The 14,889-nt window shown below is 36.3% G+C and overlaps 1 protein-coding gene across 2 annotated transcripts; it reads right to left on the reverse strand.

Moving 5' to 3' along the window:
• Positions 1-711: 711 nt before the first annotated feature.
• LOC129941644 (proton-coupled zinc antiporter SLC30A9, mitochondrial) lies at positions 712-14,889 on the reverse strand. 2 transcript variants are annotated; one of them, XM_056050333.1, is made up of 13 exons: positions 14,777-14,889; positions 14,152-14,677; positions 13,958-14,080; positions 13,522-13,866; positions 2,499-2,766; positions 2,302-2,428; positions 2,113-2,251; positions 1,775-2,042; positions 1,501-1,711; positions 1,300-1,417; positions 1,115-1,189; positions 928-1,041; positions 712-830 (listed from the first exon to the last, which is right to left on the reverse strand). In XM_056050333.1, the coding sequence occupies exons 2-13, from the start codon at positions 14,239-14,241 to the stop codon at positions 786-788; spliced, it is 1,923 nt and encodes a 640-aa protein (XP_055906308.1). In that variant the 5' UTR covers positions 14,242-14,677; positions 14,777-14,889; the 3' UTR covers positions 712-785. The 2 variants fall into 2 exon arrangements, with proteins under 2 accessions (XP_055906308.1, XP_055906309.1); XM_056050334.1 differs by having other exon boundaries at positions 14,751-14,839.

Raw genomic sequence — 14,889 nt, forward strand, 5'->3', positions numbered from 1 at the left:
TCAGTTCAACAATTCTTCGAATGGAGTCAGAAAGAGCATCAATTTCGTTAAAAGCTGAAATTCTGTCCAGATTTGGACTTCGATTTAAAAAACATGCGTGGATGATGTGCTTATTATATACCGAAAATTTTAACCACATGTGTTAGAGCACAAACCATATTGTTGGGGGAAGTTTGTATGCAACATCATTTCTTATATACACTTCTAATCCATGATGAGGAAAAACTAATGGCACTACCCATTTAGATTGAATTCCAAATGATCGGAATCTTCACCTATTTGAGTTTTACTCAATGCCAGAAGTGCTGGCCTGTTTGATACAGTGTGAACATACATATGTGGCATGGCAGTACTATCTTAAACCACGAATGTTGCTAGATAGTGCTTAAATTCCACTCGTAGGGCGTGCTTTCTTCCGACCAGATTTTGATTATGCGTTGATGCATGCTCCTTACCAGATCAGCTCTAAAAGAAATTTCCAAAATAATTATGTTAGAAATTAAATAAAAGTTGTTTTTTTTTGCAGGAAACCGCAATAAAATACATATTTTTTGTTTATTTCCACCAAAATAATATTATAGAAAATAAATAAGTTATTTAAATGTATTTGATTTTATCGCTTCTGTTTCTGTTTTTTCTTGTATTTTGTTTTAAACAATTTTTTTTAAAACTTTATTTAAAACGCTGCTGTTAAATAGATATACACAAGTATAATATCAACATTATTGAGAGCAATAATTTATATAATTTTACGTTATTAATTTACAAACGAAAACCTAGAAACTTTAAAGTATTTCTAAATCACAATGTCGCAGTTCGGGGAACTTTTTCTGTATCGAAAAAAAGAAATAAAAGAAAAAGAAAATGTTTGTTTTTACAACCATTCAATAATTTAATACAAAAATTTGTCTTTAAGTGAAGTCTTACCCTTAGTCTCATTTCTATTCTGTCGATTTCTCCTCCCATTAGGTCAACTATGTTTTCACCATGCGTTAAAAGAAATAGTTCTAGTTCTTCAACCGTTTGGAATGATTTCACAGCCTAACAAATAAATATAAAAATTGTTATGTTTTAAGGACTTCATAGCAAATAAAAGTTTGTTTCTATATTTTACCTTTAATAGCTCATTGAGCTCCTGCTTATCTAAGTAAGATTTTGTCAGTTCACGCCCGTCAAAATCAATCTCGGCCTAGAAAAAATGAAAAAAACAAAAACTTTAACTACCTATAGAGTTTTCCAATAGGAGCTTTCATTTTGAATTTTTCTCACTATTTGGATAGCAATTTTTCTCTCTCATACCTTATATCTAACAAGAGAGTTTCCCATATCGATTCCCTTTACATCGTGTATTGCCCTGATCATAACATCATTTTCGAGTTCGCAGTTTATTTTATTGAGATGCTCCTGTGAAATGGATCTAAAAGAAAAAATAAAATACCATTAGAATTGCTGAAATGTTTGGATTTTTGTTGTTTGTTTGTTTAAAAAAAAAAAACTTACCTGCCCACCAGTGCTGCAACATTTGTATAAATTATAAACGATGCCACTGCTCCTAAAATACCACCAATTAACAATGAACCTACAGCATCTGGGACATGAGATCCAGACATTGAAGATAATGCCATACATGTTGCAGCAACAGCAACACTACTTACTGCAGCTGTATCCTCTGTCAGGACAACATTAACACATGGATCTTTCCCCCGTAATACTGAAATTTCAACAACAATGAATAAAAACAAGTTAAAGCTTAAAAATATTGGTCTCTATTTACCATAATCTTTAAAACTCATTCCAGTATTTGCTGCAGACCGACGAACTTCATTCATAGCAACCATTAGTGTGGCACCTTCGGATAACATCGATCCACCAAGTGTACAAAAAGCCCAGAAATAATCCTGAACAGGTTCAGGATGGATGAGACCTGTTATACCATGGTAAATGGAAATACCAGTTCCCACGCAAAATATTCCTACTCCAGAAATAAGTGAAGACACATACTTCATGTTAGTGTAGCCATATGGATGGTCGGGATCAGCCATCTACAAACAGAAAAGTATGTATATTATGTTCAAACCACGATTTTAGTAGGGACTCTTTAAATCTATGTACCTGGGTAGACTTATGAATGCCATAGGCAAGAATCAACTGATTAATTGTATCGGCCAAGGAGTGAACGGCTTCAGCAAACATACTATGTGATCCCGATGAAAGCCACGCAAACGTTTTTACTATAAAATTTGTGGTATTTCTAGAAGAAAATCTTGGTCAGAGAAGAAACACGAAAACCATTTCACTTACATTCCAATTGCAATAAGAACAACCCGTCCAGATTTGCCTCTTAATCCTGGTTCATCTTCCATTACCATTGTTCGACTGCCAATTTCTCTTCGGTAGTCTCTTAAACGTCTCTTTACAGTAAAAATATCTTAAAGAGAAATCAAATGTACATATTATTGATGTGTTTACAGAGTAAAATTCAATAAATAAGGTCATACTTTGTTGATATCGCTTTCTTTCGATTTCCCGCTTCAAAATTTCTCGCAGCAAATTCTCTTTTGAACCCCAAACTTCAATTGCTTTTGCTTCGACATCTTTACGCCAATATACTGTAATAGGTGGTTCTTGTTCATATGGAGAACGACGTTTGATTTTTGGCAAAGCTTCTAGGTCACTAGGTTTTAGAAGAAAATCCGTCATAGCTCGTGCAGGTGTTATGAAGTTTCTTTCCATCGAAGAACGATTGCTGTCGAACTTTGTTCGTTTCTAAAGAGAATGAAAAGAACAAAAGGAATCGAAGGATGTTTATTGTTTATATTCTTGCAAAGGGGAAGCTATGTTAATAACAATGAGAAACGATGCCAACATAGTGACAACCAAAGCTACTTTACAGCAGGGCTATATACTGCCCTCCGATGCGCTCTCTAATTGAATAAGGAGTTCTGCGTCTTAGGGCGGAACTTTTAAAACACCCAATGGGAATCTAAACGAGGCTTCACCCTGAAGGCTGCAAATACAACTGCTAATTTTATATTGAAACCCCATGGAAGCCCGAGAGTCTAAAATTTGTTCACATCTATTAAGAAGAAAGAAAGAAGCCCATTAGCAGAGTGAAGTCGAGAAGATCCAGGGATGTTTTAATAGGAAACAGGTGCGGAGCTTTCATAGAAGATTAAAAAGGAAAACAACGGGATTCACTAGCCGCCTGGAGCCTGCAAAGATAAGGCGAGAAAATGCCCGTTGCTTGGAAGAGAGTCAACCGAAACCACCAGAGGACTTCGACAAGGTGATGCGCTTGTCAATGGTAAAAAAAATGCGTGTTCTATGCTTAAGAAGGCTAGGGCATGTTGAGCGAATGAACATCGAAGCTCCATCAGCCCGTAAGGTATTCAACGCCAAGCCTGAGGGGACAAGAAGAAGAGGCAACGCACGTCAACTTGGTATTCGAAACTGGAGGCAACAAGCTAGAGATCGAGTAAGCTGGCGAAAGTTATTACTTGAGGCCGAGGCGCATAGTGCGCTGCGCGCTGTAGCGCCAACTAAAGTAAAGTAAGCAATTTTTCGTTTTCCATAAATTCCGTTTTGCTTGAAACTCTCTCTAATTCGATTCCATTTAAGGTGAACCTTCAGTGAATACATGTAAAAAGTTTAACAAGGAAAAATGTCAGATTGAACTACAAAAACACATAATGGAATTTTTGTGACTTGTTAGTAATGTTTGAAAAAAAGAAAAGTTCCAAGAAAATGACAAGCTACGATACTTAAAGATGACTAGACAGTTCTAAACCGTCTTAACAATGGACTTAAATAAAAAATCAGTGAGTTAAAAAATAATTCACTTTGTAGACTTCTCAAAAACCTGATCACGGATGCTTCTACCAAACAATTTTTTGGAAATCAGCAAAACGTCTCAAAAGAAAACAGACACAAAAGCTAAGCTACCAAAACAAATCTAATCCTACAGACCAATATCGTTTATACCTATCATGGCAAAGGTTTTCGAATAACTGGTCCTGAAAGGGCTCAGCCAAATAATAGAAGACAAAAGACTAATTCCGAAATATCAGTTTGGATTCATAAACATTCCACAAAAGACCAAGAACATTGAATTATGGATTTGGTTAAGGCGACACTCGAAGAAAACCATGTATGCTCCGATATATTCTTAGATGTTCTTCAATGTCTGAAATCATAATGTTAGGAACCGACTCTGTAGAATACGGTACGACCAAAAGTAATTATTGGACCCACTGGTCATGCCCACTTTTGCTGAAGATACTGCAATATTGGAGCAGGAAGACCCATTGCGAGGCCTACACACACATTACAAAATGCAATCTATAAAACAAGTGATTGGAAACAAAACTGGCGTATCAAGGTCCACTGGTGATCTTATGGTTTATCTCACGGTACAGTGACACAAATCTTTAAATTGTTTTGAAGAATGTTTATGGTACTTAATTTTTCAAGTTTTGATAGAGTTTGTTATTAAGCTCTCTTATCGAAAATACGGGCATTTGGTAATAACGAATCTATTCTTTATTGGGTTAGAAATTACCTTTCGAACTCCTTAATTCAAAAAGTATTGGATAAATTCTGGTGTTCCCTAGGGCTCTCTTTTGTCTTCGACACTCTTCCTTATTTGTATAAACGATCTTTTATCTGAAAATTCTAACCCACTTAATTGTTTTGCTGATGACAGTACCCCCAGCTTCTTATATTCGTTTTTAAATTCTAATCCTTGTTCTTCAGATGTGGACTACTAACGGCAGCGTAAGATAAGCTCATTAAATTTTGATCTTGCCAGCATGGGCAATCAAAAACCGTGTAGAATTTAAGGCTTCAGAAACTCAATGCTGTCTACTTTCCAAAAGTGTAACCTTCACCCAATGCCACTTTCCATGAGTGGTACTTGAATTAAGAGGACTGAACAGCTTCCAGTTCTAGGTATGTGTATCACAAACTACTTGTTGTGTAGGAATCACATAACCGACATCGACAAAACTGCTGCTAAGTGTTTAGGTTTTCTCCGACGATGCAAGAAGTTTTTTTAACCTTCTGAATTGGCTACAACAGCCTATATTCGTCCAAAACTCGAGTAAAATTCACATATCTTGATTCTCTTGGACAGAATTTATTTTAATAAATATGATTTAAAATCTCGAAAATAAATATAAACCAGCATAAAAGTGTTCATATATGCGTTTCGCCCCGATGTATTGGGGCTTTTATGCTGGTTTATTTTCGTTATTTTAAATCATATTTATTAAAATAAACGGTGTTCAGGAAAAAATAATTCGACTGTTAACAGTCAAATATTTCTTCTTCAAAAGTCCCATAGCAAGGCAATAAAAATAGCTACAATTTATTTTCTTTGAAGACTTGCAGCAACTATATAATTCGCAGTACAATATTGAAGTTCGATATTTTTCAGTGTTATTTTATTTTCTTGAACAATAAATATCTTGTTTTTTTTATGTTGAATTAAATTACTTCTTATGTATAAATTGGACTTCGTGGCCGTTCTAATAGGGCATGGGCCCAGAACCCCAACAATTATAATTTAAGAAATTAATTCAGGAAATTATAATAGATAAAAAAAAATTCAAGATAGAAGAAGGAAATCGATTTTCAAGAAATTGAACAACAACAACTATCAAACATGGAAATACAGGATGGAGCTATTATTAATCAAAGAAGATCTTTGGGAAGTTATTGCTGATGCAGCACCTAATCCTGTTCTTGCTAGTTGGACCTTGAAAGATGGGAAAGCTCGTGCAACAATCGGCCTCGCAGTGGAAGATTCTCAACTGATGCATATTCCGAAATTGAAAACTGCTACAGAATGCTCTGAAGGGAGCACACGAGAAGTCAACACTCTCGAATAAGATAAAGCTATCAAAGAAATTGTGTCGTATGCAGCTTCAGAACGGACAAACAATGGAAGATCACATTTGTGATATGCTGGACATTGTGGATCGTCTAACTGGCTTAGGCGAGCAATTAGCAGATCATCTTGTGGTTGCATTTCTCCTAGGAAGTTTGCCAGACGACTATATTCTTTGGTGACTGCCCTTGAAGTCAGAACAGACGAAGAGTTAACACTCTAATAAGTTAAAGAAAAGCTGATTCAAGAATTTAAGAACAAAGTGACAAACCATCGAAAGGACAATTAGAAGATGGTGCATTGAAGACTCAAAACTTGAAAGTTTAAATGCTATTCTTGTGGAAGAACCGGGCATTTAAAAACGAACTGCCCAAATAAGATGCAAGAACGAAAAACCCCAATTTTAAAGCCAAGAAAACCGTTGAAACTTCGATGTCTGGTATAGGTGAGTGAAAACAAAGAGTTTTTGATTTGTGCTTTAGTTCTGGTACAAATAAAATTGATTCTGCATGGTACGAGTATATTGATTCAGCCGCTACATGTCATATGTGCAATGATGACAAATTTTTTAGAAATTTAAATAGAAAGACTGGCAATTATATTTATTTAGCAAATGGGAACAAAATAGAAGCAGATGGTTCTGGCAGTGGTATATTGCTTTGTCAGAACAAGGCAATTCCTGTCAAGAATGTTCTCTATGTTCCTGAGCTAGATGGAAATTTGCTTTCAGTTAGAAAACTTGTCGAAAGTGGTTGGGAAGTTCTATTTAAAGATGTGAACTATCACATCATGGTAAAATATATGCAACGGCTAGTTTATATAAAAACCTTTATGAAGATTTGTATGCAAAGAGTTTAACACACATTGAAAAGGAATGTGTTCATACTTTTCATCGCCGATTTGGTCATCGAGATTTAAGGTCGATAAAAGATGCGATACAAAATGATTTCATTACTGGAGTTGAACTCATTAAATGTTCTTGTATTGATCATTGTGATTCTTGTTTTAGAGGTAAAATGGTAAGACCAGAGTTTCCTAAGCAAGCCACAAACAGCTGTCTTTACCTGGTCCATGTTGCCTCGGCATGGAGAGAAGTTAAAGTTGTTTTTATACCTAAAGCAGGTAAATGCTCAAAAGTCAATCCTAAAGATCTACGACCTATAAGTCTATCATCATTCCTTCTAAAGACCTTGGAAAGATTGATTGATATCTATTTAAGGGCAAGTCTTCGTCTCAACATGCCTACTGTAAAGGTAAATCGGTGGAAACAGCGTTACACACTTAAGTACGCACCGTTGAATATTCCCTCCATCATAAAGAGTTCACTATGGTTGCTTTCCTTGACATCGAAGGTGCCTTTAACAACGTGGACACATCTGCACTAACATCTTTAAATGTAGAGAGGTAGCATCGGGAGTTAATTAATTTAATGTTTAGTAGCAGAATAATTAACTCAAAACTGGGCAACTCTTCTAGTAGACGATTCGTTAGTAGAGGGACCCGCAAGGTGGTGTTCAATTCCCTCTCCTCTGGAAGCTTGTGGTGAATGAAATCCTAACTGGTCTGGATGCAGAGGGTTTCACAGTGATAGCATATGCGGACGACGTTGCTATAGCAGTTTCAGGAAAGCATCTTAAAATGCTAAAAGAACTCTTACAAAATGCCTTGGACATACTAATACTTTGGGCTGATCGGTGTCGTCTGGGTGTTAACCCACAAAAAACCGATCTGGTCTTATTTTCGAGGAGAAACAAAATTCCATTTGTCAACCCTCCCTATATTAAAAGAATCCAATTAAAATTCTCAGACGAGGCTAAATACCTGGGTCTTGTCCTAGACAAAAAACTAATTGGAAAAAGTCAAAAAAGCTACTGTAGCCCTCTTTTCTTGCAAAAAAGCTATTGGAAGAAAATGGGTTTACAACCCAGAATCACGCATTTGCTATACACATCGGTAATCAGACCGATTTTAACGTAGGGTGTGGCAGCATGGTGGAGTGCTTTAGAGAAAGGTATAAACAGGGATAAGCTAAATAAAGTCCAACGTTTACCTTGCCTATGTATAAGTGGATCGCTTCGCACGACCCTGTCTGCGGCAATGGACACCTTGCTCTACCTTACACCTCTTGACATATTTAGCAAACAAATAGCTGCAAGCTCTGCTATTCGCCTCAAAGCACCGTCGCAGTGGACTAACAACAAGGTATTTAGAATCAATTCCAAAGCACCATCGCTCAACTGCAATTCAACAGAAACTTCCAGATTTCTATACCTCCCAGATCTTTTTGGGAGCATAGGACATTCTTGGAGGATGAGTCAATCCATTTTTACACAGATGGGTCAAAAACAAAAGAAGGGGTTGGTGGAGGTGTGTAATCTGAACGACTGAAATTAAGTCTCTCATTCCGCCTTCCCAATCGTTGAAGCGTGTTCCAGGCGGAACTTATGGCGATAAAGGAAGTCTTGTCCTGGCTTAAAGAAAACGTTATAACAATATCTGATATCCGTATTTTCTCAGATAGTCAGGCCGCTATAAAATCTCTTGAGTCTGTCTCTACAAACTCTATAACAGTCCATAACCGTCGATCATCTCTAATGGAGATGGCACAACAATTTAATATTCACCTTTGCAGGGTGCAGGGCCATAGAGACATTCCAGGTAAATGTAAGGCAGATGAACTCGCCAGGAACGGTACAGTACAGTCCATCCTACCACGTTTGGCAAGTACTGGCATACCAATCGCTACTTGTAAACTGCTGCTTATGCAAGACGCTGTCAGGAGGGCAGGCACCAGGTGGAACAACATCACCACATGTCAAGTCACAAAAAACATCTGACCAACACTGGATTTAATACGTTCAAGGTGCTTGCTCTCAGATGCAGATCGCATATAAGCTCGAAATAGGTGTCATAACCGAACACTATCTAATAGGAAAGCACGCCCGAGACGAGGCGTATTCTCAAATGACTTTTGCAGAAGCTGTATGGACGAGAAAGAAACGGTTCTTCATCTCTTCATTCTTTGTACATACCCTGCTCTAATTCGAAAACGCAAGAATTACTTAGGAGAATTCTTCTTTAACGATCTAAACGATCTAAATCATATCAGTATACTCAGCCTCTCACGTTTCGCAAGGGACTCAAACTGGTTCCATTGAGCTTAGGAGGAAGCCTCCAAATTCATGTGATATCACAATGGGCCATTAAACTGGCCTAAGTGTGTCCGTTTCCATCTTGGTTAGCCACTATAACCTAACCTAACCTAAGCCACAAACAGATCTGATAAGGTCTTGGATCTTGTTCACGCAGATCTATGTGGACCTACGAGAGAAATAACACCCAGTTGGAAAAAATATTTTCTAACATTGATTGACGACTACAGTAGGTACTGTACTGTATATTTTTTGAAAGAAAAGAGTCAAGCTGTTGAGAAAATAGTAGAGTTTATACAACAAACGGAAAACTATTTTGAAAAACCAATACAAATACTAAAAACTGAGAGGTGGAGAATTCACTAGCAAAAAGTTGAAAGATTATCTTAAAAGTAAAGGTATTAAGCAGCAGTTAACAGCAAAAGAACCGGAGTCTAATGGAAATGACACGGTGCATGCTCATACAATCTAGACTGAACAGAAAATTTTGGGCAGAAGCTTTAAATACTGCTAATTATTTACAAAATAGATAACCATCGAAAGCTACTCTGAAAACTCCTTATGAAATGTATTTTCAAAGACAGCCAGTTATGACGCATTTGGATGCGTGGAATATCATTATGTCATTAAGAAACTTCGACATAAGTTGGAAGATGAAAGGCGTACAGACTGTTGGATACAGAAACAGCCAAGATAATCAAATCCAGAGATGTCAAGTGTAATGAAGAAACGAACGCCGGTCCTGAACCTGATGTCACAAAATATGAAGATGATTCTACTTTTGAAATTAATTTTGTTACCAGCAAGAACCAAGAAAATGCTAACTTAACAAATACAATTAAAAATCAAGAAATTGTTGAAGATGAAAACAATGTGGATTTTGAAGAACAGTTATGAGAAGATGGAAGTACATACTTACTATTCTGAAGAAGATGGCATTGATTCTGAAGATAATATTAGAAAATCAACAAGAGCGTACCTCGTAAAAGATATGGCTATAAAACTTTTATGGTCTCAAACAATCAGCGAGATATTGGAATCAAAAGATAAATGTGATCCTAATTAACTTTGGATTCAGAAGGGGTAAAGCTGATAGTTGTTAAAAGGCAAAGGCGACAAAATTAGGTATATACTTGTTTATGTTGATGATATCCTGGTTATTTTAAAAGAACAGAATTTAATTTTACAGACAATTACAGAAATTAGAAAACATTTTGAAATTACTGACATAGGAAATTTTAAGTTGTATCTTAGAATTCAAATTGAAAAGTGAAATGGAAAGTATTATATGCACCAAGAAAAATACATAAAGAAAATACTTGGTACCTTTAATATGTCAGATGCGAAGACATCAAAAATACCTTTGGATACTGGGTATTTCGAAAACCAAACAGCGGATGATGAGCTTTTAGACGACAATGAAATTTATCGAAAAACTATTGGCTCATATCTTAACTTATCAGGAAATACAAGGCCGGACATAGCAGCAGCTGTTTCAATTCTTAGCAGAAAAGTATCTTGTCCTACTCAGAACGAAGTTAAACGCATTTTAAAGTACTTGAAAGGAACTCAACAGCTACAGCTTTGTGTTGGATGCAATACAAATTCAAAACTTGTTGGATATACCGATGCAGATTGGGCTTCAGACGTTAAATGAGGAAAATCCACAAGCGGATATTTATTTAAATTTGGATAAGCAACAATCTGTTATGCAAGTAAAAAGCAAGGAGTGATTGCACTTTCATCAACTGAAGCAGAGCTTGTCGCGTTAGCAGAAGCAACTCAAGAACTTATTATAGACCTACAAGTAGATTTAAAAGATGTTACAATATTCGAAGACAATCAAAGTTGTTTAAAACTTCTGGACTCAGAGAAGATAAATCTTCGAACTAAACATATAGATGTGAAGTACTATTCTCTTCGTGACATTAAGGAATCTAAAAAAGTTAAATTCATTTACTGTCCAACAGAAGAAATGGTTGCAGACATTCTTACGAAACCATTACAGAATATTAAACAATCAAAATTCAGACTCCTGGCTGGTCTAACTAAGAACGATGAAGACTTTGGACTTCCTGGAATAGCCGTTCTAACAGGATCTACATCGTGACCGTCAAATTGAAATGGTTAAAAAAACGCGCTGTATCACATAATTCGCAAATCAGGGCCGGATTGAGAAGAGGGCAACCACAATCATGTATGTACAATACTTTGTACATACATGATTATTTAATTATATTCATCTTAAGTAACAGAAATCATTGATGTATATTTGTTGACTCCAATCAGGCAATCAGTGAAATATCAAAATCTCAAATGGCCCTGATAAGGCACTTCCAATTCACTACCCCTCTTGAGGGAGTACCCCAATCGCCAATGGCTGAGTGGGGTGGTACTTGCCCGCAACCTCGGAATTCGGGTATTCGATTCCGTGTCTCGACAATTTTGTTTTTCTTATATATATGTACATATAAATTAATTGCTGTATATTAAAATCGGTGTTCTTCATTTCTTGGAAAAATCAATTATTATTGACTAATTTTTAATTTGTTTCGTGTTTCTTCGGCTGTTCAATTCTTTGATTTTGTGCAGAATTTGTGCTCGTTTTTATACAGCCAGTACAGAACGGCACCGAATTCTCATTGAGAAATTATCGGAGAAGAAAAGTGGCCAGTTTAGCAAAAAGACATCGTGAGGAATGAAGCAATGCACCTTCTACAGAAGATGAGGGGTATCGAAACCGCTTTGTTTGCAACATTTTGGAACGATATCTTGGAACGATTCAACTCTTCAAACAAGATGTTGCAAGACCCGAAAATGATTCTTGAATCGGCAATGCGTGCACTAGAATCACTGAAATTATTCGTGCGCAATCCAAACGAAATGATTTTCATAAATACGAGGAAGCAGCTAAAAAAATATCCCATACCGATGAGAAATGTGAGGTTGAATCCTCTCGATTACGTGAAAACACAAGACGTAAATGTCTCATCCAAGGAAAAATGCAAAGTATTCGCCTTCATCCCAGTGATTGACCAGCTATTCGTTTCTCTTACTGAAAGATTGCATGGATATAAAGCTGTACGTGCGAGATTTGGATTCCTGAATCATATCGAGAAGATGGATGCTGAAAATTTGCACGCTGTAGCAGAGGCATTGGTGAAAGTGTATACGGATGATTTAGAGCCTAGTCTTCGTAATGAGTTGGTTCAATTTGTGTCCTTTATTGACTCATACAAAAAGGAAAAGTTGCATAGGAACAGATCAATCACCGGAACTATTTTACAACAAAATTCTCAAAAATCAAAATTTCAGAGCTACATTCTCAAACCTTGAAATTGCATTGAGAATGTAAATATAAATTGCACTGCAGAGCGCTCATTTTCAAAAATAAATATAGGCTTCGAACCACGATAACACAAACCCGTCTATCAAAGCTTTCTCTCCTGAGCATTGAAAGTGATTTACTCCGAGAACTAGATTTCAATGAAATTTGCGTCGTAGTGAAAGATCAGGGCAAGTGCAGAGAAGATGAGAGATTGTTTGCTCTTCTTCGTAATCCATACAGCTCCTGCAGAAGTCATTTGAGGCTACACCAAGTCGTATTGCGTGTCTGCCTATAAGACAGAGTCCCGTAAGGACCCTAATATCGTCTTTCTTTTTTACGTACACTTGGCCATTCACATAGAAAGTCTCCTTGTCGTCACATCCTTACATGAACCGATATCCATTCTGTTCATGTAGGTGTCCAATGAGTTGTGACTAGTTAGGCTACTTATTAGTTAGGACAGGTGACTTCATCTAATTGCAAAAAGAATTTTGCTTAACCTCTGTTGGAAATCTTTCTACATGTTTCAAGGCTGCCCACCTTTTGTTTGCGATTTCAATGAAACTTTGGTAGATTTGTTCATTTATCTGCTCTATTGGCCTGTATAACATTTAAACCATATGGCTTAGACTGAGCATTGATCAATTTTTGGCCAAATTGTCTGATTTTTCAATTCGGTCAATGTCATAGTGTCCTGGGGCCCGATAGAGGATAGCCGTGTTGGTTTCGCTGAGTAGACGAAACTCCCCACCACTCCTGTACCACTCATGACTTTGTGACAGTGGCAGAAATGGCCTTGATTGCTGCTTGAATATCGATAAATATGTCTATGCATTTATCTTCCAAATTATGAGAAGAAAGATCCTTAGCAGCTTCAGAAACCGCCAGTAGTTCTGCTTGATAGACACTGTAGTAGTTTGTGGCCAATGGTGATCACCTCGTTATTTAAAACCAGTTGATCGGAATCCTCAAACCCAACTCAAAAAACAAAAAGTGCGTGTCCGCCCAAGTGTACAGAACCATTTGTATCGTCGATATTTTTAGAGAAAATTACGGCATTCCTTTAAAATTAACTTATTTTCTAGCACATTGTGTAGAAATATTTTTAAAAGTTTAGTTTAGAAATTAACAAAAAGAAAAAAATCACAACTAACCTTTGGTTGAGGTTTAACTGGTTTAATTTCCTCGGGCGGAACATTGGCAACTGCTTTAGGTGGAACTTTTGTAGCCTCTACTGCATTAGCATTCGGTTGGGTTATTTCCTTTTCGAAAACTACTTCATTCAGTTTAGAATCTTCAATTGTAGTTGTTACCGAAAGAACACCTTTCTTCGTCTTCACTTCTAATTTGGTTGTTTGCTGATTATTGGGCTTTGGAATAGGTGGTACTGTTGCTGATGCTGTTGTTGTTATTGGTAGCGACGGAGTACTTGGCGTTGAAACAACTGCAGGTGTGTTTGCCTTTGCATCTGGGTCCTTTGAAGTTGCATAGAAAGCAGGCTGTAAGCAAAATTAAGGCATTATACATACATTTTTAGATGTGACTCATCACTTTCATCATCTTGCAAAGTGATGGTTTTATAGTTCTTACATTTGAATGTTTGATTCCTATTGGATAGGATTTAAGTATCACCGATAGTCGAGCTTCACAGTTTTTCATTGGATGACGGCCTGAGAGGATTGATGAATAAAGTCTATGGATTTGCATTGAAACCTAAAAAAAAAAACAAAAAGAAGACCATAGAAGTCTCATCTGATAGGATCCTACAACTCATAGATACTTACATTTTGATTATTGTCTTTGTTTTTCAATATTCTCGGCACCTGATACCGATTACGCAGAATTCGACCGACCTCGAGACTTCGCTGCAACATTATGATCTAATTTCGACGACCAAAAATGAGAGAATATTTCGAAGTGTCTTGATCGATCTGATGATCGGCAGGAGGCAGATGTTTTACAAAACACCCCAAAACAAACTAAATTTAAATTCAACGATAAAAGATCTTTCGAAAGAATAATTTGATAAAATCTATTTTCTTATTGACATTTCTTTTTGGATGGATGGATTTTTCTTTTCTTTTTTGATGTTTTATTTTAAGTTTTTCAATTCATAATTTAATTTTTTGTTTTATAAGAGATTTCTGTGTTCTTTCCAACAACGTAAGATTATAATTTTGTTTATTTAACTCGTCGTTGTCGCTGCCGCTGGTCGTGCGTTGGGATGTTAGGTAAATGTAGAACAATTTTGTTGGGGTAATTTTGAAGAATCAAGTCCAAGTTTGTGGAAAATTAAGATACTTCGAGGCACTGTAAATTGACAATTGAAAATTTTGGATTATTATATTTGCAATTTACATATGAAAGCTTAATAAATGCAAACGATAATTGTTTAACACTTCGATGTACCTAAAAACAAGAATTTATATTTTCTAATTTTTTTATTTTTGTGTAATGTAATTTGAGTTGTCAACTTACAGCTGATCTCATAGATAAATTTATACAAACAATAGAGATTACAA

The sequence above is a fragment of the Eupeodes corollae genome, chromosome 1 (genome assembly GCF_945859685.1).
Source record: "Eupeodes corollae chromosome 1, idEupCoro1.1, whole genome shotgun sequence".
NCBI lineage: Eukaryota > Metazoa > Arthropoda > Insecta > Diptera > Syrphidae > Eupeodes > Eupeodes corollae.